At 45.4% G+C, this 23,950-nt stretch overlaps 1 protein-coding gene across 15 annotated transcripts in view; it reads left to right on the top strand.

Annotated features, from left to right (window-relative positions):
• Nucleotides 1-23,950, top strand: part of ABLIM3 (actin binding LIM protein family member 3) — a 181,607-nt gene that overhangs the window by 145,449 nt on the left and 12,208 nt on the right. For 7 of the 15 annotated variants that reach the window (XM_067032118.1, XM_067032119.1, XM_067032117.1 and 4 more), the window contains 7 exons: nucleotides 2,148-2,303; nucleotides 3,867-3,896; nucleotides 4,396-4,525; nucleotides 5,205-5,303; nucleotides 6,640-6,687; nucleotides 8,994-9,128; nucleotides 10,720-10,784. In XM_067032118.1, the coding sequence (XP_066888219.1) occupies nucleotides 2,148-2,303; nucleotides 3,867-3,896; nucleotides 4,396-4,525; nucleotides 5,205-5,303; nucleotides 6,640-6,687; nucleotides 8,994-9,128; nucleotides 10,720-10,784 (663 nt within the window). The remainder of the gene's footprint in view (nucleotides 1-2,147; nucleotides 2,304-3,866; nucleotides 3,897-4,395; nucleotides 4,526-5,204; nucleotides 5,304-6,639; nucleotides 6,688-8,993; nucleotides 9,129-10,719; nucleotides 10,785-23,950) is intronic. The other 8 variants (XM_067032124.1, XM_067032123.1, XM_067032125.1 and 5 more) reach the window with 5 other exon arrangements.

The raw sequence follows: 23,950 nt of genomic DNA, 5'->3' as shown, positions 1-23,950 counted from the left end.
ATGGGAGCTGTCCCAAGCGGGGGAAGCTGTCTAAGTCCTTGTGGTTCTAGAGGGTTGAACTCAGGCCAAGGCAGGTGGTAGGTCGAGGCTCGCTTCAGTTCGATGCGAGGAGCAGCTCTCTGAGTGCAGCCCTCGGCCAGCTGCTAAGATGGTGAACTCGCCATCCTGGGAAGCCAGGAGAGGCCAGTGGAAGGGGCAGGCTCCCAGGCTAGACTGCCTGGGTTTGAATTCTGGTACAGCTACTTATTAGCTGTGACCTTGGGCGAGTTCACTGATTTCTCTGTGCCTGTTTCCTTTTGCAAAAATGAGGATAATATTAGTATGTACTATTAGAGTTGGTGGTTGTATGGATTAACGGAGTTAAACCATATAAGAGACTTAGGATGGAGTCTGGCTCATAATAAGCGGTCATCAAGTGTTAGCTAGTGTTTTACTGCCATGATTAATTCTGTCTTTACAATCTTCATCATCTTCTTCAAGGATGCTGTGAATGAAGATGCCCTCACTGTGTGGGGTTTAGAAGGCTGGATTCAGGCCTACTGGCTAAGTGGTACAAGTTGCAGAATCTTTTGAGCCTCAATTTCCTCATCTGGAAAATAGGAATCATATTTTTTAATTTACTTTTTATTTTATGTTGGAGTATAGTTGATTTACAATGTTGTGTCAGCTTCAGGTGTACATGTGTACTGTAGCTAAGTCAGCTAAAGTGACTTAGCTATGCATACACATATATCCATCCTTTTACAGATTCTTTTCCCATATAGGTTATTACAGAATATTGAGTAGAGTTCCCCGTGCTATATACAGCAGGTCCCTGTTGACTGTCCATTCCATGTATATAGTCCATTCCATGTATAGTAGTGTGTATATGTCAATCCCAAACTCCCAGTCTATTCCTTCCTGCTCCCACCTTTCCCCCTTGGCAACCATAAGTCTGCTTTTGAAGTCTGTGAGTCTGTTTCTATTCTGCAAATAAATTCATCTGTATCATCCTTCTAGATTCCACATATAAGTGATTTCATATGATATTTGTCTTTCTCTGTCTGACTTATTTCACCCAGCATGACAATCTCCAGGTCCATCCATTGTATATATGTACCACGTCTTCTTTATCCATTCTTCTGTCGATGGACATTTAGGTTGCTTCCATGTCTTGGCTATTGTAAATAGTGCTGCTATGAACTTTGGGGTGCATGTATCTTTTTGAATTATGGTTTTCTCCAGATATATGCTCAGGAGTAGGATTGCTGGATCATATGGTAGTTCTATTTTTAGTTTTCTGAGGAACCTCCATACTGTTCTCCGTAGTGGCTGTACCAATTTACATTCCCACCAACAGTGTAGGAGGGTTCCCTTTTCTCCACACCTTTTCCAGCATTTATTGTTTGTAGACTTTTTGATGATGGCCATTCTGACTGGTATAAGGTGATACCTCATTATAGTTTTGATTTACGTTTCTCTAATAATTAGTGATGTTGAGCACCTTTTCATGTGCTTTTTGGCCACCTATATGTCTTCTTTGGAGAAATGTATATTTAGATTCTTTTGAATTTCACTCTTTTACATGTAGGTGTCCAGTTTTCCGAGCACCACTCATTGAAGAGACTGTCTTTTCTCCATTGTATATTCTTGCCCCCTTTGTCAATAGATTAATTGACCATAGGTGTGTGGGTTTATTTCTGGCATTTCTCTCCTGTCCCATTGATCTATATTTCTGTCTTTGTGCCAGTACCATACTGTTTTGATGACTATAGCTTTGTAGTATAGTCTGAAGTCAGGGAGCCTGATACCTCCAGCTCCATTTTTCTTTCTCATAATTTTTGTGGCTATTTGGGGTCTTTTGTGTTTCCATACAAATTTTAAAAATTTTTTGTCCTAAAAAATAAGAATAATATTGACACTTACTTCACAGAGGCATCCTGACATTTGGAGGAGATCATTCCTATACAGCACAGGACCTCACACATTCTGTCAGTGTGGTGTCAATGTTAGCCCAGGTGGAATGAATGACCTGTCTTATTCTCACATTCTGCGAGTCTTCCATCCTAGGTGGAGAAGCTCATCCCCCTCTGTGCCTGGCTTTTGTTTCCTCTCCCCTTTCCCACTTATCTTTCTGCTTCTTTCCTGTCCATTTCCCTCTTCCTCAGGCTAAAGTGGATAATGAGATCCTTAATTACAAAGACCTGGCAGCTCTCCCCAAGGTTAAGTCCATCTACGAGGTACAACGCCCCGACCTCATTTCCTACGAGCCTCATTCCAGATACACGTCCGACGAGATGCTGGAGAGGTGTGGCTATGGAGAGGTACTGCATCTTGCCCTCTCTCTGGGGCTATTGGAGGAGAGGAGGGCCCTCAGGGTCCCCACGCCCCTCCATCACAGAGACTTCAGCCTCCATAGTGCTGGCCCCCAGACTCTTTTAAACTGGTATTTATAGTCAACACCTAAAAATCAAGTGATTTCACCCAAAATCTGGCTTCTCTTGAAAAATCGGAGCTGGCAACACTACACCAGTGTTTCCACCACCTAGAGATGGGGAGCAGCTCCCTCTATAGGCAGGACATGGGCTCCCCAGTTCTCCCCGATCCTCACTACTCTCTGAGAACCCCAACATAAAAGCCAAGAACCTGTGACCACTTATCACCTGAGCTGTTGTTTCTCTTACAGTGGAGGGATTTTATACATAGCCTATGGCTCTCATCCCCAGCTGTGCTCAGTGGCCATTTAGGTTTATAATCCCTAGTTAGGTAGGTTCTCTGGGTGCTGCCCCTGGCCTTAAGCCCCTGTGCTCAGAGCAAGAGACACTCTTATAAAAAGTCCACATCAGAAGGCTTTTGAAATAATTAAATGGTTGCTGGACAAGAGAAAGTGTTTCCTGGAGAAGGCAGGGTGGCTGTTACCCTGGAGGTCCTGGCAGTTTACATCCCAGGAGGTTTCTCACCCCACCCCAGGCCCCTGAGCTGAGATCATTTGGAGCTTCAGAAGGAGCCCTGGCCTCATCCGTACTTCACCACTATCCCCTTCCTCTCTAAGGAGAATGGGGGTCCATTTGGTTTAAGAGCCCAATGCTGAGATTCTCTAAGTTCTGGCCTCTGAAGTGGACCAGGAAAAGGGGACCAAGCGTTTGGTAGAAGCTGATTCTCCTGAAACCAGAGATGGCAAACTGGGGCCCATAGGCCACAGCCAGCCCCCAGATTTGTTTTGTTTCACTCAGAGTATCTTTTTAAAATGTAAATTAGTTGTCAACATTTAAACATTAGGAGATTTCACGGAGGAGTCTGCACTTCTGCCTTGTCTTGGAAACTTAAGAAGCTGTGTTAGCATGGGATCGACAGTCCAGCCTGGGCCGGGTGCCCTGGAGCTGAGCGCCATCCCCTCTGCAGGCGGTGCCTTCCATCCCCAGCTTGCCCCCCACCACCGGCCCAACTCCTGCATTGATGGCATCAGCCTGGCCCTTGCTTGGCCTTGCATTTGGGAGCTCTGCCCTGTGTCCTGTCCTTATGAGCCACAGAAGGGCATGAACTGGTAGAGGCACAGGGAAGGGCCATGAACCGGCTCTGAGCTTGCAGTGGGGAAGCCTGGGCCCAGATGAAGACCCTACCGCTTCTTCCCTGCGGGGCCCCGAGCCATCTCATCCCCTCTCTGGGCTGTGGTTTTTTCCATTTGTAAAAAGAGCATAGTCTCAAGGTTTCCTCGCACCTGTTGAGCACTGCTGATATTCAGGGAAGCTGAGGCTGTTCTCTGGGGTGGGGGACAAGGGGCAGCTGCAGGCTTCTCTCTGCTCCTTGTAACCACTCTCTGTCCCTCCCTCTTGCCCTCCTCTCTCCTTTCACTCCTTCCATGGCTGCCTTCAAACTTCGCTTCCAAGTCGCTGGGGACCTTATCTCCTTACTCCCAGGTAATTAAACTGGTTCCAGGAGACCTTTTCTATAATTGTGTCCTTTATGCTGACCAAGCAGACCCCCAATTTCCCCCCCCCACCCACTGAAGCCCCTGAAGGTGCTCCCCCAGTGCAAGCAGAGACAGGGAGACTTAGCAGCATGACCTGGAGGAAGTGGCAGTAGCTTAAAGGGTAGAGTTGGCTGGGAGCGAACCTTTCTACCCAGAGACGGCCTCCCTGATGCTTCTGTGATCCTTGGCCAGGATTCCAGGGTCCTGACCCACAGGTTCCATTCAAGGGCATGTGAGTGATGGGTGAAGGCCCTGGAAAGGCTCTGCAGCCTTCCTCGGGCTGTGCATGTAACCCAGGGAGGGGGTCTCTGTATTCAGAAGGGCAAAACCATGCTTCAGCCCCTGGGATCCCAGATTCCATGTCACTTCCCCACCTGACTGCTAGACCCTTGGGCTATAGGCCCCCTAATTGCAGATCTTGCTCATGGTCCTGCTTCCTCCCCCAGGACATCTATGAGAACCTGGACCTCCGGCAGAGACGGGCCTCTAGCCCGGGATACATCGACTCCCCCACCTACAGCCGGCAGGGCATGTCCCCCACCTTCTCCCGCTCTCCTCATCACTATTACCGCTCCGGTAAGGAAGGGGGAAGCTCCCAAAGGGACAGGAAGAGCCAGGGGTGACAACACAGTGCCTAGATGTCCCCAGCTGCTGAGACAGCATGGGGCTTCCCTGGGGTATCTGCATTACAACATGGTCCTCTGGAGGCTCGTGGCCACCCAGGCCTCACTGAGTCCCTGCAGAGGCCACTGGCAGGGGAAGAAGAGGGGTACATGGTACTGAGATGCAGCAGGAAGGTGGGTGGCGTGCTGCTGCGGGGAGGGGAGTGGCAGGAAGCCCAGCTGTCCTGGCTGGAAGAAAACGTCTCCATCCTCATCCTTTGTCCTGTCCCATCCAGAGGGCAGAACCAGAGGATCAGAAGTGGGGCAGTGTCCTGGCCTTCACCTGAGGGCCACCCTGAGGTTAGGGATGAAGCAGGCAGAGCAATTAAGGGAGGGGCCCAGGTGGGGAGCTAAGGAGGAGCAAAGACGCTTTCCTGAAGCTCAGTGCTGTTGACTCTTACAACCCACAAAATCTGACTTTGGGGTGAAGCAGACAACAGGGCCAAGCCTGTTTCTGCAGACCCGGTGCATGAGAGCACAGCCCCCATCCCTGCTGTCATCACCTCGCTGCTGCCGTAATCACCACCACTGCATTAATGCCTGTTTTCTCTGTGCCTCTGCTCTCTCTGGGGACCACTGCCTGCGTGCTCCAGGGCCCGAGAGTGGCCGGAGCTCTCCATACCATAGCCAGTTAGATGTGAGGTCCTCCACTCCAACCTCTTACCAGGCTCCCAAGCACTTTCACATCCCAGGTAGGCTGCCAGCCCAGAATTCCTGGCATGGGTGCATGCTCTGTGGGGTCGCCGGGCGCCCTGCACCGGCACCGAGGAGAAACTGGGTGCTGGGGACCCTCCCTAGTCACCCGCACTAACTGGCCTCCAGCTCCGACACGCCCACTGGCCTTAGCCCACTCCCTAGACAGAACCAGCGTTGATTAGGACCACCAGGAAGCAGCCCAGGGAAGTGCCTCGAATGTCCAAGGGCTGTGATGGGACATGGCAGTAACTGTGCTGAAGGTCATGGGCTTTTGGGATTGAATCCTTGATTCTGCTGCTTATAAGCTTGTGACCTCAGACCAGCTACTTAGCTTCCTTGAGCCTGTGTTGTTCCTTCTGGACAGCCAGGCACTGTTCTGGGTCCTGAAAGTGCTACTGTGCTCAAACCAGCCCAGATCCTTCAGGGTGTTTAAGTTCTAATGTGGGGAGAGAGCTAATAAATGAGTAAACAAATAAGTAAAATGATAATTTCAGGACATATAGGTGCCAAACATAATAAAACAGGGCACTGTGATAGAGTGACGGCGTGGGGGAGGCTGGGCTATGTGAGGTGGTCAGGGAGGGCTTCTTGGAGGAGGTGACATTGAAGCCAAAAGAGACCCCAGGGAAAAATATCCTGGGCAGAGGGAACAGCAAGTCCAAAGGCCCTGAAACGCCGAGCCTGCAGCTGGCCAGCATGGCTGGAGGTGGTGAGCATGAGGGGAAGTGATGGGCAGTAAGAGGAAGGCAGGGGCTGGGTGACCTGGGACAAAGTCAGTCTCACCCTGAGCTACAGCAGAGCCGAGCCTAGACCCCAGTCTCCCACCTCTGAGCTCAGGTTTTCACTCCCCACTCACTTTTCCCCAAGAGTTGGTCTTGCCATTTCATCTACACCTTTCTCAGTTGCCCCAGAAAGGTCCCATCCAGCCTCCTGGGGAGGAGGGGGTGAGAGTGCTAACTGTGGCTGTGGGGTTCTGGGGACCCCCACGTGGAATGAGGCATGGCTGCTGGGTGGGCACCTTCCCGCATGGGGTCTTGCTGAGCACGCGCCTGCCTTATGCCTTCATGCCCAACCATCCAAGCCCCAAGCCCCCCTGCCTCAGCCCCATTTGAATCCATCCATTCCTTTCCCCTCACCTTTCTTGGAACCTGATGGGATGAGGTTGGAAGCTCACCTTTGGAAGAGGAAGTCCACTGGGGGAAAGGTGGGGGAGCCTTGGGAGAAGTTGCTAACCAGGTCTCTCTTCTGGGACCCACTGACCAACTGGCCGTCTCCTTTTCTCCTGTCTGTCTTTCTCCTCCCCGCTGTCCCTTCCCGGTCTGACTGGCACAGCTGGAGAAAGTAACATCTACCGGAAGCCCCCGATCTACAAACGGCATGGTATGGTCAGGGGCAGAGAGGGCTTGGCCAGGCAAGGGGAGGGGCAGTTAATCATCTGTGCAGATGGCTCTGCAGGGCCACCAGAGGGACACATACAAGGCTGCAACTCGGTCCTTCTTGTCGGCTGCCCCCCAGTCACTCAAGGTGGCCTTGGGGAGGGGGTTGGTGTCATTTCAAAACGGCAAGAAAGGCCTTGTATCCCCTACATCCTTTCCCACCATCTCCTCACTACCCGCCTTGCCCTGCTATCTGCTATCCTAAAGCCCATGGTCAGGGAAACCCTTGTCAAATGCATGTAGCCCTGGGAGAGTGACATTCCAAGGCGCTGGTACTCAAACTTCGACGTTCGTTAGAATCATGTGGAATGCATACAGATTCCTGGGCCCACCCCAGACATAATGAATCCAAATTTTGTATTTGTTACTGTTTCTCCAGGTGATTCTAATGTCCAGCCCAGCTTGGAAACCACTGCTCTAAACTGTTCTCAGTCACCATGTCCTGAGAGTAGATGGAGGCCTGGAGAGGGGACACGGATGAGAAAGGAGCTGAGGGTGCCTTCGTTCATTCACCCATATAGTGTTTCTTACAGAACTGTCTGTGGGCCAACTGCACCCAAGAGATTTTTTTAAAAACAGATACCTTGGCCCCCTCCCCTGCCCTAGACTTCCTTACTTAGGAATACTAAGAGTTTGCCCTACAAATCTGCCCTGTAACCAGTTCCATTCACAATTCCTACCTGTGCTCCCTGTGGGAGCCACCACTGAGACCTGTTTGTTCTTGCAAAAGCACTCAGTTGAATGAGCACACCCCTTCCTCTGAGGATGCAGAGGCACAGCTGCCACCCTGTATTACCCTTAGGTACCTATGGGTGCCTATGGGATCACAGGGGGAACACAGAATTGGACGAGCATGGAGACAGGCAGAAGCAACCCTGTACTGGGATCTAAACTCACTGGGCTGACGGAGGAGGTGGTACAAGTATAAACAGTGGCTCTGGGTGCTCACGATCTGACAATTTAGACAAACATCCTCGACTTCTGAGCGGACTGGGCTGGGGTCCAGGTGAGTCCTGAGCAGTGCACATCTACCTGTGGCTGTGGAGGACATGCCATGTACCCCCCGGTGGCCACAGAAAGGCACCAACCCTGACAAAGGTAGTTTACATCCAGAAAAGGCCCCCCAGGTCCCAAGCCCCTCGGGACTGTGTGGGATTTTGTAGGTGGGCCTGAGGGGCAGCACCAAAGCAGGCTCAGGAGGAGTCTGGGCTGGAGGTGGATTGTGCAGATAAGAGGGTGGATGAAAGGGCTGAATGAGAACGGCTGGAGTGGGAGGGCCTGCACAGGACCCACATCAAAGAGGATTTGCAAGCTTTGGGAGCAAGTGCTGCTGGCTGGCTGAGAGCCATCCCAGGACCCTCTGCTGCTCTGGCTCCGTGGAGCCTAGGGCTTGTCCCTATAGCTTCTGCCTCCTGAGAAATGATCAGGGGCCCCATCTCCGTTCCCCAGCCCTCTCTCTGCCCTAGTCAGCTTCTCACCAGTCTTGGGCGTGATAGTCATTGCCCTGGAAGGTTTTGTGCCTACAGTGGGTTTGATGGTCACCCCCATGTTGTGGACTTCAGGGGGAAGCCTAGAGCTGGATGACATCTCAGCCAGCAGACCAGTTCTGATACAGACAAGGAAACAGGTGGAGAGGGGCACGACTTGCCCAGTGTTACAGCTGAGTTAAGTGGCAGAACTGGAACCAGAACCCAGCGTTACTGACTCCCTGGACAGTGCTCCTTCCCTCAGGCCATCTAGTCTCCCCCAAGCAGGATTTGTCATTTCAGTATGAGGAGAAAGGTGACCTGACTCAACATGCAGCAGGCCCTGCTTGGCGATCCCACCCAAGATGTGGCTCAAATCCACAACAAGGCTGGATTCTAGAGGGTGAGGAACGTAGTAAGGGCAAGGACTCACCTGGGACCTGTCTAATCTTACTTAAAGGAGCCACGGCCTTAGTGTTCACTTAGGAGAGTCTGTGGAATTGGTAGGAGGAGCCCTGAGCTGGGGTCTGATCCAGTTCTGGTCTAACTTGCTGCGTGGTCTGAGCAAGACCCTTCCCCTCTCAGGTGTTCAGATTCCCAACCGTAAAATGAGAGGCTTGGCCTCAGTGCTTTTCCAGCTCCGATGCTCCATGTCCCAGACCCTGGCCTGGACGTGGCCTCACTCCCCAGGGCTGGAGCCTGGCTGAGACAAGGGAGAGTATGTCCAGGACACTCTTCTAGGACATTCTGCCTCCCTGAAGCTCTCTCTTTGGGTCCTTTGCAGGTGACTTGTCGACAGCAACCAAGAGCAAAACAAGTGAAGACATCAGTCAGGCCTCCAAGTACAGTCCAGCCTACTCACCAGACCCCTACTATGCTGCGGAGTCTGAGTACTGGACCTACCACGGGTCCCCCAAAGGTATCACCCCTTACAGGGGAGCCAGGATCACAGCCCCGTCACCTATGCCAGGGACACAGGGCCGGCACAGACAGTTGCCCACTCCTTCACACGATAGTTCATTTATTCATTAAGCAAACAGGTACTAAGGGCAGCCATGGGCCCTAGGGAGATACTGGGAAGCAAACCAGATCAGGTCCTTGCCCTTGTGTATGAGACATCGGCCCCAACTGGAGAGGGAGCTGATGTACAGCAGGTGAGGTACAGGAGATAGAAGAGCTGATGGTAGGGGCATGCTGTCCAGTCTGGAAGATGACAAAAGCTGCTCAGATGCAGAGCCTTAGCTACCACAGGAAGGGTGAGGAGCAGGTAAGCCAGCAGAGTGTAGAAATGTACCTGCAAAGACCCAAGATGTAGGCTCCACTGGAGCAAAGGAATGGCTGTCAGCTCAACCTTGAGCTCAGAGAGGGAGGGGGTGGGGGATGAGAGGCCAGATCCCACAGGGCCTTGTGGGTTGAGGTCAGGATTTTGGTCTTTATCCAAAATAGGAGGAAGTTGTTAAAAGTGGTGACATGATCAGATTTGTGTTTTTAAGAGACCACTTTGGCTGTAGGTGGAAAATGGTTTGGATAACGGAAAAGAGAGGATGTTGGGAGATGGAAGTCTCTCACAGGCACCCTGGCAAGGGGTCCTAATGGTCCTCAAGGTGCTATCCCACCTAATCAGACACCCCAGGCTGTTTCTTTTAAGTATGTGGAAGAGTTGTCAGTAAGTGCCACTTTGATTCGACGCATGCCTTTAGTAATGAATGTCCATTTTGAACAAAGCTTCATGGGAGTTCAGAGATGGCCCTGTGCCACCCTCAAGGAGTTCTCCACTTTAGAAAGGGGGTAAGACACAAGCACAACTATAACCCAGAATGGACAGTGATCAGTGCCCATGGTAGATAGTGTTCAGAGGCTGCACAGGCAAGAGAGACCAGACCCAACAGGCATGAGGGGGGAGAGGGGGAATCTTAGATGAGACTATTTCAATCACACACACACACACACACACACACACACACAAAGAAACAAAAAGAAAAAGAAAAACCACCTCCAAAAGGCTTAAGCCAAAATAGGGATTTTCTGGGTCATGTGACCAAAAGTTTTTGAGGCATAGCTGGATCTAGAGGTAGATGAACATCATCAGGACTTACCTGTCCTGTGGGCTGGGTGGCTCCAGTCTCAGGCTGATTCTGCCCTTATCATGGGAAAACGAGTTCTGGCAGGTCCAGGCTTACCTCCCATCCTTGGCAGAAAGAGGGCTTTTTCTCCTACCAGCGGCAGGAAAAGTCCCAACGTTGAGGTTTATTAGATCTGTCCGGGCAGTCAGCTTCACCTGCACTTTCCAGCCCAAGAATGGGAAGGGATGCTGGCCATCTCAGTATAGGGAGGCCCATGGTGGAGGCAGTTCACCAAAATGCACTTGTGCGGGGTCACTCAGCTAGAAAGTGGTGGAGCCAAGAGGAAACCCCCACCTGTCAAGGCTGTACTGCCCCCCTATGCCCTCTCGCCTGAGCAGGCTGAGTGGGGAGCATGGGCGGGAGCTGATCCTAGCTGTCTTTTGGCAGTGCCCCGAGCCAGAAGGTTCTCATCTGGAGGAGAGGAGGACGATTTTGACCGCAGCATGCACAAGGTAAGCAGGCCACACCATTGAATGAGATGCTTAGATGGTATGTTACTTAGGATTTTTTCATTTGTGAGGGACAGAAACCAAATTCAAACTCACTCATGATAGAAAAGAGAAATGCAAAACTTGGCAAAACTGAAAAGTCAACTGGTAGGATTAGCTGCAGGTACAACTTGATCCAGCTGGTAAACAAATTGCCATAGGGAAATTCTCTCTCTCTGCTCTTACGCTGGATTGCCTCTGCATTGGCCTCATGCTCAAGCAGGTTCTTCTCATGTTGTGGTCAGTGGATGCCAGTGACTTGTGCATCACTGGTGGAGATGGAAGGTGGTGCAGCTGCTGAGAAAGAGTTTGTGGTCCCTCAAAAAGTTACCACATAGAACTACCATAGAAACTGTTGACTGAAAAAAAAAACAAAAAACCGCACAACCTAAAAGTTGAGAATTATGTTTTATTCAGCAGACATACCGAGGACCTAAGCCCAGGAGACAGCCTCTCAGATAGGTCTGAGAGTGTTCCAAAGAGATAAGGGAGGAGCCAGGAATATGTAGGAGTTTTTGCAAAAATAAAATCAGGAAGTCGAACATCACAAGATTGCTGCTAATTAATGAAAAAACAGACATCTACACTTAATGAATTTAGTGCTTTTCTATGTATGGGAAGATGCAAGGCCCTTGGCTCATTGAAATCATTCCTTTAATATGCACCTTAACTATCTAGGGCCAGTATCCTGTTTTTCTCCATCCTGAATCCCCTTAGGCTGCACCATTGGTGGTGGCTGCAGAGGTTGAAGGCTTCATGGCTTGTTTACTGATATGGCAGGTGACATTCTTTGCTCACAGTGCTTCTTCCTCTTGGCCATAAATTCAACCAATATTTGGGAGGCATTTTATGACCAATTTTGTCCCTCAGGGCTAGGAAGGCTCGTCCCTTGATCAGGAGAAGATTCTGTTGATAGGCCACTCAATGTGCTGATTTGTTTTGGATTAGACCCTGTTGATAATCTAAAATTCTCTGGATCACCTGTCTTATTAGTCTGTTGTGATCCAGGAAATGTTTTCCCTTGTTGCTTCTTCCCAGATCTAGAATTGCACTATTACAATTATTCTATGTAGAGTTATGTACATGCTCAACTAACTCGAGATGTCATTAATTTTGCTGGAGGCTTGGTTACACTTTGGTAATGTAAGAGATAACAATCTCATAAGTAATACAGCTAGTAACATTAGTAAACTGATAGTGCAGCAGAGAGAGGCACAAGGCATAAATAATTTGAAAATGCCAAGAGAGAACAAACTAAAACAGTGATTAGTATAACTAGTTGTAATCTGGTCAAAATAAGCCATCAAATCCACAGGGGAGCCAATTGGAGAAACCAAATTCTGGAGGGATCAGGTAGAGAGAAAAAGATAAATGTTTCATCTTTGTTTACAAAGGTATACTTTATCAACTTGTTGAAGGTCATAGTTAGCATAAGAGGAAAGGTTTTCTGGAAAACAGAGATTAAAAACCAGTATATTTCAGAAAAAAGTCATAAAATTATAAGTCATATTCATCAATTCATTCAGTCAATGTAATTAATTCCTGTTCATCTAGATGAAGTTGTCAACTTTTCCATTAGTCTTTTTAAATTTCTTACCCAGTTCGGGAGTAAGATCTAAAAGTTATCAGAAACTTGTATTTATCAAAAGTGCTTTTTATGAATCTTCACTAAGATCTTCATATATAAAAGCATCAGAGTAAAACAATGACTGTATAAACAACAAGACTTTAAATGGCATAAAGATCTGATTGATTATAATGTAATTGACAAGAAACTTGAATATTTCTGTGACATACAACATCCTAAGATAACACCTAGTATTATGACTGATAACCTTATACCAGGACATACCAGATTTTTAGGAAATCGGTATAAATTTTGGAATATCTGTATTAATGACATTTACCCATACCATATAACCTAAGAAGGTTTATCCCCAATCACTTGACAGTGCTTCTCAAGTACTTTAACATACCAAATTAGCCTAATTAGTTTAACATTTCTCTTTGAGATGTCGCAGGGTTTCTTTGAAGAATCCCAGAGTTAGCTGGAAGTCAAAAGAACTTCAGTTAGAATTTGTTATTTGGGAAGTTTTGTCAAAAATATCAAAAAGGTTTCAAAGCACTTGGTCAAATAGGATCATAGGTCACTGTGAAACAATACTTATTCACTTAAAGTGACAAAACATTTCAAAAACATAAAGATGACTTACAGAAAAGGAATCTCACATAATCTGTTTTCAAAAGCAGTATTTCAAGATAACTTTGTTCTCTTAACAGAGAGAGGAACCAAATCCAGTCTTGTACCAGCCTGCTTTTAATAGTAATATCCACTTACCTAATTAAATTTAATCCAATTCCAGCCTGACCATGTACAAAACTCCTTTTCAGGGCTCCCTTTTTATGAACCTTCCACAACTTTCTCTATTCTTGTTAGTCTGTCCCTTATTTTTCCATCCAGAAACAACCAGCTCTAGGACAAAATCATTCTTTCCACTTAACAAAATGCACTTCCATTCTTCATACCTTCTTCTGCTGAAAAAAACATACCCTACTTTCCTTGCATACTGAAATGTTTCCCTTATTATCTTTAGTAGCTTTAATTACATATTATAATTTTAACCCTTAAAAACATTAATCTCTAGTGAAAACTGACAAGTAGCAAGTAATTGTGAACTGTTTTTCATACCAGCATTCCTGATTGGCATATCATTTAACCTCTAGAAACATACATCTTCTCATAGCATAATTTCTTTCCTCAATGTGGTACAAGAGTTGTGTCTAGTAAACCCAAACATCTTTAGTTTCCTTCTTGTAAGGAGACAAAAGTAGGTAAATTTAGACCTGTTTAGCAAATAATGTTTGAAAATTTTATCTTATTTGAAGTGACCTGGGTAGTCAGTGGATTCCCATTACTTTAATTTAGCAAGGGCTGAGGAATCAGGATGGCAGAGGAACAGGACATGGAGCTCACCTCTTCCCACAGATACATCAAAAATACATCTATAAGTGGAACAATTTGCACAGAAAATCTAAACACTGGCCTCAGACTTCTGAAAGGGCAAGAAAACCTCCACATAACCAGATAAGACAAAAGAAAAAGAAAGAAAGGAATCAGGACAGGACCTGTGCCCCAGGGAGGGAGCTGTGAAAGAGGAAAGGTTCCCACACCCTGGGAGGTTCCCTCACCCATGGGGAGATCAGCTGGGACAGAGGGGGAGCTTCAGAACCTCAGAGGAGAGTGCAGCAACCAGTCAGTGGAAGGCAAAACGGACAGTGACCTGCACAGATGGTCAGTACTGCCACCCTGTGCTCCCCAAGCCTGAGACCCTCGTCCACCTGCATGGGCAGGGGCTGGGTGCTGAAGCCTGGGCTTTGGAAGTCAGACCCAGGGAGAGGACCAGGATTGGCTATGTGGAGACAGCCTGAAGAGGGTGGAGCATGGCAACTGAGGATGCACTCAGAAGCAGCTTGGGCCCGCCGTGGAGGCAAGGTACCATTGTTGGGGAGCATGCAAGGAGAGGGGTGGGACCACCATAGGAGCTTCCTTCCCTGTGTGCACGTTCTCAGGCAACAGGATACCACCTACATGAGCTCCAGGGGTGGGCGCGAGCCACCACTGCCATCGTGGGCTCCAGAGGCAGGCACGGGCAGCCGCCATCAATAAGAGAACCATGAGCAGGCACCAAGTGCTGTCCCCGCTGTCGCAGGAGTGTGCAGGCCACCACCGCAGATACAAGACCTGCGAGCAGCCACCAAGCACTGTTCCTGCTATCTCGGGAGTGTGTGGGCCACCGCCACCCTAAAGAGACCCACGAGCAGGTACCAATCACTGCACCCAATGTCCGGGGAGTACGCACGGGCCATGAACAAGCTCCAGTCACTGTCCCTGCTGTCCTGGGAGTGTGCGGGCCACCGCTGCTACTAAGAGATCCGGGAGCAGGCACCAGTCCCACCCCCACCATCCAGAGAGTACACACAGGCAGTGAGCAGGCACCAATCACGGTCCCTGCTGTCCCGGGAGTGCGTGGGCCATCACTGCTGCTAAGAGACACAGGAGCGACAACAATCTCTGCCCCTACTGGCCTGGGGGCACACGGGCCACTGCCGCTGCTGGGAGACCCGCGAGTAGGCGCTGATTGCTGCTCCTGCCATACCAGGAGTGTGCATAGGCCGCCACACATCCACACACCATTTGAAAGGAATAATGGCCAGCACACACTAAGGAAAGAGGCAGAAAGCATCCAAACTAAAAGCATCTCAATTCCGGACAAGATGGTGGAATAGAAGGACTTGAGCTCACCTCATCTCACAAAAACACCAAAATCACAACTAACTGCTGAACAACCATTGACAAAAAAGATTGGAACCTACCAAAAAAGGTATTTTACACCCAAAGAGAAAGAAGAGGCCACAATGAGATGGTAGGAGGGGTGCTCTTGTGATATAATCAAATCCCATGCCTGCCAGGTGGGTGACCCACAGACTGGAAAATAATTGTATTGCAGAGGTTCTCCCACAGGAGTGAGACTTCTGAGCCCAACGTCAGGGTCCCCACCCTGAGGGTCTGGCATTGGGAGGAGGAGCCCCCAGAGCATTTGTCTTTGAAGGCCAGCAGTTCTTGAGTGCGGGAGCTCCACGGACGAGGGGAAACAGATTCCACTCTTGGAGGGACCCAGCACAAAGCAGTGACTCCACAGGAGCCTGGACTAGACCTACGTGCAGATCTTGGAGCGTCTCCAGGGAAGGTGGAGGTCAGCTGTGGCTCACTGTGGGGGCAGAGACACTGGCGGCAAAGGCCCCAGGGAATACTGACTGGCATGAGTTCTCAGGGAGGGCACAATTTTGGCACTGAGACCTGGCCCCACCCAACAGCCTGTAGGCTCCAGTGCTGGAACACCTCAGGCCAAACAACAAGCAGGGCGGTGGACACAGCCCCACCAATCAACAGACAGGCTGCCTAAAGTTGTACTGAGCTCACAGCCACCTCTAAACATACGCCTTGACATGGCCCTGCCCACCAGAGAGACAAGACCCAGATCCACCCACCAGTGGACAGGCACCAGTTCCTCCCGCCAGGAAGCCTGCACAAGCCCCTGGACCAACCTCACCCACCAGGGGGCAGACACCAGAAGCAAGAGGAAATACAATCCTGCAGCGTGTGGAAAGGAGACCACAAACACAGAAATTTAGAAAAAAACGAGACAGCAGAGAAATACGTTCCAGACGAAGGAACAAGATAAAAACCCAGAAGAACAACAAAGTTAAGTGGAGATAGGCAATCTACCTGAAAAAGAATTCAGAGTAATGATAGTAAAGATGATCCAAGATCTCGGAAAAAGAGTGGAGGCACAGACTGAGAATACAAGAAATGTTTAAAAAAGAGCTAGAAGATCTAAAGAAACAGAGATGAAAAATAGAATAACTGAAATGAAAAACAACGAGGAGGAATCAGTAGCAGAATAAATGAGGCAGAAGAATGAATAAGTGGAAGAGAGAGTGGTGGAAATCATTGCCGTGGAACAGAAGAAAAAAGAATGAAAAGAAATGAGGATAGTCTCAGACACCTCTGGGACAACATTAAATGCACAAACATTCGCATTATAGGGGTCCCAGAAGGGGAAGAAAGAGAGAGTGCCTGAGAAAATATTGGAAGAGATTATCACTGAAAACTTCCCTAACATGGGGAAGGAAACACTCAATGAAGTCCAGGAAGTGCAGAGAGTCCCATACGGGATAAACTCAAGGAGGAACACGCCGAGACACATATTAATCAAACTGACAAAAGTTAAAGACAAAGATAAAGTAGGAAAAACAACAAGGGAAAAGCAACAAATAACATACAAGGGAATCCCCATAAGGTTAACAGCTGATTTTCCAGCAGAAACTCTGCAGGCCAGAAGGGAGTGGCATGATATATTTAAAGTGATGAAAGGGGAAAACCTATAACCAAGATTACTCTACCCAGCAAGGCTCCCATTCAGATTCGACGGAGAAATCAAAAGCTTTAGAGAGAAGCAAAAGCTAAGAGAATTCAGCACCATGAAACGAGCTTTACAACAAATGCTAAAGGAACTTCTCTAGGCAGAAAAGAAGAGGCCACAACTAGAAACAAGCAACTTATGAATGGGAAAACTCACCAATAAAGGCAAACATACACTAAAGGTAGGAAATCAGCCACACACAAATATCAAAACCAGCAATCTTGAGGAGAGTACAATTGCAGGATATTGGAAATTCATTTCAAATTAAGGGACCAGCCACTTAAAAAATCTTGTATATGTATATAGACTGCTATATCAGAACCCCATGGGAACTGCAAACCAAAAATCTACAATAGATATACAAACAAAAATTGAAAAGGAATCCAAACACAACACTTAAAGAGAGTCATCAAATCACAAAAGGGAAGAAAAAAAGACCTACAAAAACAAACCCAAAAGCAGCCACACAGCACAGATAGATTGGCTCGGTGCTTTGTGACCACCTAGAGGTGTGGGATAGGGAGGGTGGGAGAGAGACGCAAGAGGGAGGAGATATGGGGATATATGTATATGTATAGCTGATTCACTTTGTTATAAAGCAGAAACTAACACACCATTGTAAAGAAATTATACTCCAATAAAGATGTTAAAAAAAAAAATACCCAAAACAACAAAATGGCGTAAGAGCATACATATCGGTAGTTACCTTAAATGTAAATGGATTAAATGCTCCAGCCAAAAGACATAGGCTGGCTGAACTGATACAAAAACAAGACATATATATACGTCTACAAGAGACCCACTTCAGACCTCAGGACACATACAGACTGAAAGTGAGGGGATGGAAAAAAAGGTATTCCATACAAATAGAAATCAAAAGAAAGCTGAAGTTGTGATACTTAAACGAAATAGACTTTAAAATAAAGACTGCTGCAAGAGACAAAGAAGTATGCTACATAATGATCAATGAATCAATCCAAGAGGAAGATATAATAACTGAAAATATATATGCACCCAACATAGGAGCACTTCAATATATAAGGCAAATGCTAACGGGCATAAAAGGAGAAACTGACAGTAACAAAATAATAGTGAGGGATTTTAACACTCCACTTACATCAATGGAGAGTTCATCCAGACAGAAAATCAGTAAGGAAACACAACCTTAAATGACACATTAGACCAGATGGACTTAACTGATACTTATAGAACATTCCATCCAAAAGCAGCAGAGTATACGTTCTTCTCAAGTGCACATGGAACATTCTCCAGGATAGATCATATCCTGGTCCAGAAATCAAGCCTCAGTAAATTTAAGAAAACTGAAATCATATCAAGCATCTTTTCTGACTACAACACTATGAGACTAGAAATCATTTACAGGAAAAAAATCCTGTAAAAAACACAAACACGTGGAGTAATGAACATGAAAACACAAATAAACAAGTGGAACCTAATTAAACTTAAAAGCTTTTGCAGAGCAAAGGAAACCATAAACAAAATGAAAAGACAACCCACACAATGGAAGAAAATATTTGTCAACCAAGTGGCTGACAAGGGATTAATCTCCAAAATATACAAACAGCTCATGCAGCTCTATATCAAAAAAAAAAAACACAATGAAATCAAAATATTGGCAGAAGATCTAAATATACATTTCTCCAAAGAAGACATACAGATAGCCAAAAAGCACATGAAAAGATGCTCAACATCACTAATTATCAGAGAAATGCAAATCAAAACCACCATGAGGTATCACCTCACACCAGTCAGAATGGCCATCATCAAAAAGTCTACAAACAATAAATGCTGAAGAGGATGTGGAGAAAAGGGAACCCTCATACACTGTTGGTGGGAATGTAAATTGGTACACCTGTTATGAAGAACAGTATGGAGGTTCCTTAAAAAACTACAAATAGAACTACCATACGACCCAGCAATCCCACTACTGGGCATATACCCTGAGAAAACCATATTTCAAAAAGATACATGCACCCCAATCTTCATTGCAGCACTATTTACAATACCCAAGACATGGAAGCAACCTAAATGTCCATCTACAGAGGAATGGATAAAGAAGATGTGGTACATATCTACAATGGAATATTAGCCATAAAAAAATGTAATAATGCCATTTGCAGCAGCATGGATGGACCTAGAGATTATCATACTAAGTGAAGTAAGTCAGACAGAGAAATACATATATCATATGATATCACTTATATGTGGAACCCCAAAAATGATGCAAATGAACTTATTTACCAAAGAGAAACAGACTCACAGCCTTCGAAAATAAACTTAGGTTACCAAAGGGGAAACGTGGGGGGGGGATAAATGAGGAGTTTGGGATTAACATATACACGGTATTATATATAAAATGGATAATCAACAACGACCTACTGTATAGCATGGGGAATCTACTCAATATTCTATAATAACCTCACAGGAAGAGAGTCTGAAAAAAACCAGATATATGTGTAGGTATAACTGAATCATTTAGCTGTATACTTGAAACTAACACAACATTGTAAATCACCTATACTCCAATATAAAATAAAAATTAAATTAAAAATAAATAGGAAAAACTCTAAAGTTTTAAGTTACCAAAAATCTGGAGAAACTGTTTTAAATCAGTATACCCAAAGCATAATTATTCCTAAAGGGTTCACCTGAAAACTCTTATTTTCCTTTATAATTTATGAAAATATCATCATACCAAGTTAATTTTTTTGCTGACAAACTCTGCAACAGAAATAACATGAACTTATTAACCTTCAGTGAACCTTGGTACACTGAAGTTGTACCAAGATATGTCTGTATTGACTGATTAAACCAGCAAGCTGAAGCTAGCTTTGATACCAGGTATTAATTTAATATTGAATATTTCCTAGATACATGAACCTGAAATTCATTCTGGCCAGTTTCTTTTATGTTTAGAAGTATTTAATTTGTAAGCACTTACTTTTAAGTAAATTAAATGGAACTCTTTTATAAATTTAATTTTGACAGTATTTTCCGGAGGTAGAGACATCTCATATGTATAATGGGTACACAGACATATAAACAGACCTAACTAGAGATCTCATAGCTTCACCTTAAAAACTTAGTTATGAATCAGTTATTACAGTACAAACTTACTAGTTTATAAATAACAGTTGGAATAAGTTAAATTTGCTTGCTCAGATGACTAAGGCTTTGCTGTTTGTGGAAAAGACTTTTAAGATTTGTATTTATCCTTGATAAACCCTTAAGGAGGCTATGAATTAGATTTGGGGTGAGGGAGCCTTTCCAGCAGTTTGAGTTTAAAAGGACTTTTTTGCTTTTTTTTTTTCCTCCTTGGTTTCAGGTTTTACCTGATTGAGCTAATTAGGCTCAGTCTCAGATCAATGTGGGCTGTATTTACATTTCTTATTTGTAGAGATTTGCAAAACAAAGACAGTTGCTTTTAATTCTCAAAATAACTGGTCTGCTGCCTAAATGATATTAAAAGATTGATTTGCCCAACTGTACTTTGTTTAATTTGCTTTTTTATATCAGTGAGAAGATTTCTGACTAAGCCAAAATTCAAGAGTTCTATGTTCTAGAATTTTAGGGTTTAATTTATCATGCTTTCAAAAGCTTACATAAGACATTCAACAAAGGTCCTTTTTCTGAGTGCACAGGTGAGACCCAGAGCAAAATCTCTATTATTTTTATTAGCTCCTGAATATTGCTCCCAGTTTTTACATTATATTATACAGACTTAGGTAACCCTACTGGTTTCCTTTTGTATGTTTAATAATATTTCCTGAGGGGCAGATTCATATGCCCTGTCTTATGAAGCATACCCCAGTGAAACATGTATATCACACAATATAATTACACAAAAGAGAAATAACCATCTTGTATAAAGCCCGTTTAGGTACACCAATTTTTATAAACTTTCATCTCAATTCTATCAACTTTTATACCTTTACCTTTATCTTCCATTAGGACCCAATCATCAAGACTTGGTCTTTCAAGGAGTCCTAGAAGCTTTCCTTTCTTTTTATCCTCTGACTCTTTTATCTATTTTTAATAAAAGGCTCTGGGGTCCCCAGTGAGGGGTTGAGCCAAGGGACTCAGGCCCTTTTGTCAATCTGTTACTTGATTAATCGGCCTAACTGTTGCCCCAAGTAATTGTTGGCCAGGTATCTCAGTGTAATTTACTTCCAGCCATTTAAAAAATATATATGTATATTTTTAAATATTTATTTATTTATTTTGCCTGCACTGGGTTGTAGTTGTGGCATGTGGGCTTCTCAGTTGCAGCACGTGGACTCTTAGTTGTGGCATGCATGTGGGATCTAGTTCCCCAACCAGGGATCGAACCTGGGCCCCCTGCACTGGGAACACAGAGTCTTACCCACTGGACCACCAGGGAAGTCCCTAAATATATATATATATATTTTTAAGTAGGGTAAATAGAGTGGACTTGTTTGGGTCCCTTTAATGTTGGTGACCTATAGGGGGCCCCCTTTGTTCCATCCAGCCTTACGTGGTGTTGTATCAAACCTGTGTTTTAATCCCATTAACGTCCATTTTATTTATCCCATTTTAAAATAATCATCTAAAGATTTCTTTATCCTTTTGGGATAAGTCCCTTTAAAATTTCCACCTTTTGGGGAAGAAGTCTCTAAACTTTCTCTTCAGTTCACTTCCCTGTTAATCAACCTAATTAACATTAATTATCCTAATGTTTTTATTAGCATCTGTAAGACTCACTGAGGGGAAGCAGAGACCACAAATAAGGCTTCCCAAACCAGTTTTTTGTTGTTGTTGTTTTCAATTAAGAGAGTTCTTAGGTTAACCGTATATATGTTTTCCACCTTCTACGTTTTTTTCTTATAAGTACCAGTAACACAGCTCTTTTAAAATTTACCAATTTAGAAGTTTCTCCAATATAAAGGATCCATCATCTGGCCATTAACAAGATGTATCTTATTGATGCAAACCAATAAGACACCAGAGAAGTCCCCACAACAGAGTGTGAAGATGTAGCCTTCACAAAATCTAGAAAGTTTACTCCCCAAAATAGCCTAAGAAAGTAAAGGCCTTCATTGCACAGGCCGATGCGACGAAGGTTAAGATGGCAAAAGCCCCTGAGAGTTGGCACAGACAAAAGACTGCTTAGAATCCCAGTCTATTCGGTTGGCTGCTGAATTGTATACCATATATGTACCTTCCAGATGGCAAAGACCAAGTACTCAAAACACAGAAACAGACATACACACGTACACACACACAAAGTACCTAAGAAAATCAGGTAGAACATTTACATCTCAAAGACACAGGGAGAGAAATCCAAGTTGCCCCTAGAAGGGCTTTTGTTTCTTTAAGGTCAGAATTCTGAAAAGATGTTTTATCAAGCAGGCTTTCTCTAACTTAACTGTGTATGCAATAGAAGAGCCCCATCTTAGTCATTTTCAGGGCGAGATTTCCTTTAATTCCCAATTACGTAAGTACTTGTAACATGTACATATATCTGGCTGGGGTGTTAGTCAGAAGCTGGCAATCTGTCGTTCCTTTTTCTTTTTGTTTTGAAAGCTTTGTTCCCCATTCCAGAGTCAGTTTGTGGAGGTAAAATCACTAGTGATGATTGTGTGGTGAGCTAATGTGCTGTTGTGAGCTTAACTCCTCTAGATTTTACCCTAGATTCATTTTAGCCCTCTTATGAATCTTGGTTTCTCCCTTCAGTAGCCTACAACCACCATGGGTACTCGGATTATGCAGTGGCCAGCTCTTACGCATGTCCCTGGCAGGCAAGTGTTTAATTTAAAAAGTGGGTTTCCCTTTAGGGACAACTGCACAGTATGAGGACTTGCCTCTACCACTCCCACAAGTTTCTCAGTTGCCTGAGGAGGCTGCTGCCAGCCAGGAGGTGACGTTCCTTCTGAGCTGAAAGCTCTCATGAGATATCTTCACTTTTATCTTGACAAACTCTATTAAAGTAGCCAATTCAAGGAAAAACGACAGGCCAGTCTTCCACCTAATTACCCAGTCCAACCTTACTCAGTGTCTTTCAACTGAGCATAACCCAGGTACCTCTTCTTGAAACTAAGTTTCAAGGATAACCTACTACTCTTCCAGTGAGGAGTTTAACATCACTGAATAAAACTTAGGATCATCAGGCAATAACAGGAGATCTGAGAATCAGGAGAGACTCACCCAAATTCATCTGGACTCTGAGGTGGCAGATGGGCCCAAGAATCCTCTGCTGTTACCTAGGCTCTGGATCCTTGGAGAGTTCAGGCAAAGGAGAAAAGTCTGCTCTGGGTCCCTTTGCAGCTGTCAAAACTGTTGACTGCATAACCTAAAAGTTGAGAATTCTGTTTTATTCAGCAGACATACTAAGGACCTAAGCCTGGGAGACAGCCTCTCAGATAGCTCTGAGGGTCAGTTCTGAAGAGGTAAGGGAGGAACCAGGATATAAAGGAATTTTTGCAAAAACAAACAAAACAAAACAAAGCAGATAGTCAAACGTCAAAAGATTCTAATTAAAGAAAAAAACAGACATCTCACGTTAATGAATTTAGCCCTTTTCTGTGTATGGGAAGATGCACTGAAATCATTCCTTTGATATGCACCTTAACTATCTAGGGCCAGTATCCTGTTTTACTCCATTCTGAATCCTCTCAGGGTATACTGTTGGTGGTGGCTGCAGAGGTTGTTGGCTGGATGGCTGCAACATCCTTTGTTTACTGACCCATGTTAGGTGACATTCTTTCTTCACAGACCCATCTGTTTCACTCCTAGGTATATACCCAGAAGAACTGAAAACTGGTACTCAAACGAATACATGTACACACAGGTTCCTAGCAGTACTACTCACAAAAGCCGAAAGACGGAAGCAGCCCAAATGTCCATCAACTCACAAATGAATGAACAAAATGTGGCATATCCATATGACAGACTATTATTCAGCTATAAAAAGGAACGAAGCGCTAATACATACGCACATGTATTACATGCGCTAATACATACACAATGTGTATGAACCTTGAAAACATTATGCTTAGTGAAAGAAGCCACACACACAAAAGCCCACATATTGTATACGGGCTCTGGTACGTACCACCAGAGCCCCACCCTGACCACGGGACTACTTGTGGAAGAGAAATGAAGTCC

The sequence above is a fragment of the Kogia breviceps genome, chromosome 4, assembly GCF_026419965.1.
Source record: "Kogia breviceps isolate mKogBre1 chromosome 4, mKogBre1 haplotype 1, whole genome shotgun sequence".
Taxonomy (NCBI): domain Eukaryota; kingdom Metazoa; phylum Chordata; class Mammalia; order Artiodactyla; family Physeteridae; genus Kogia; species Kogia breviceps.
Note: the sequence above shows the minus strand (reverse complement) of the source record. Positions and strands in the feature narration are given on the sequence as shown.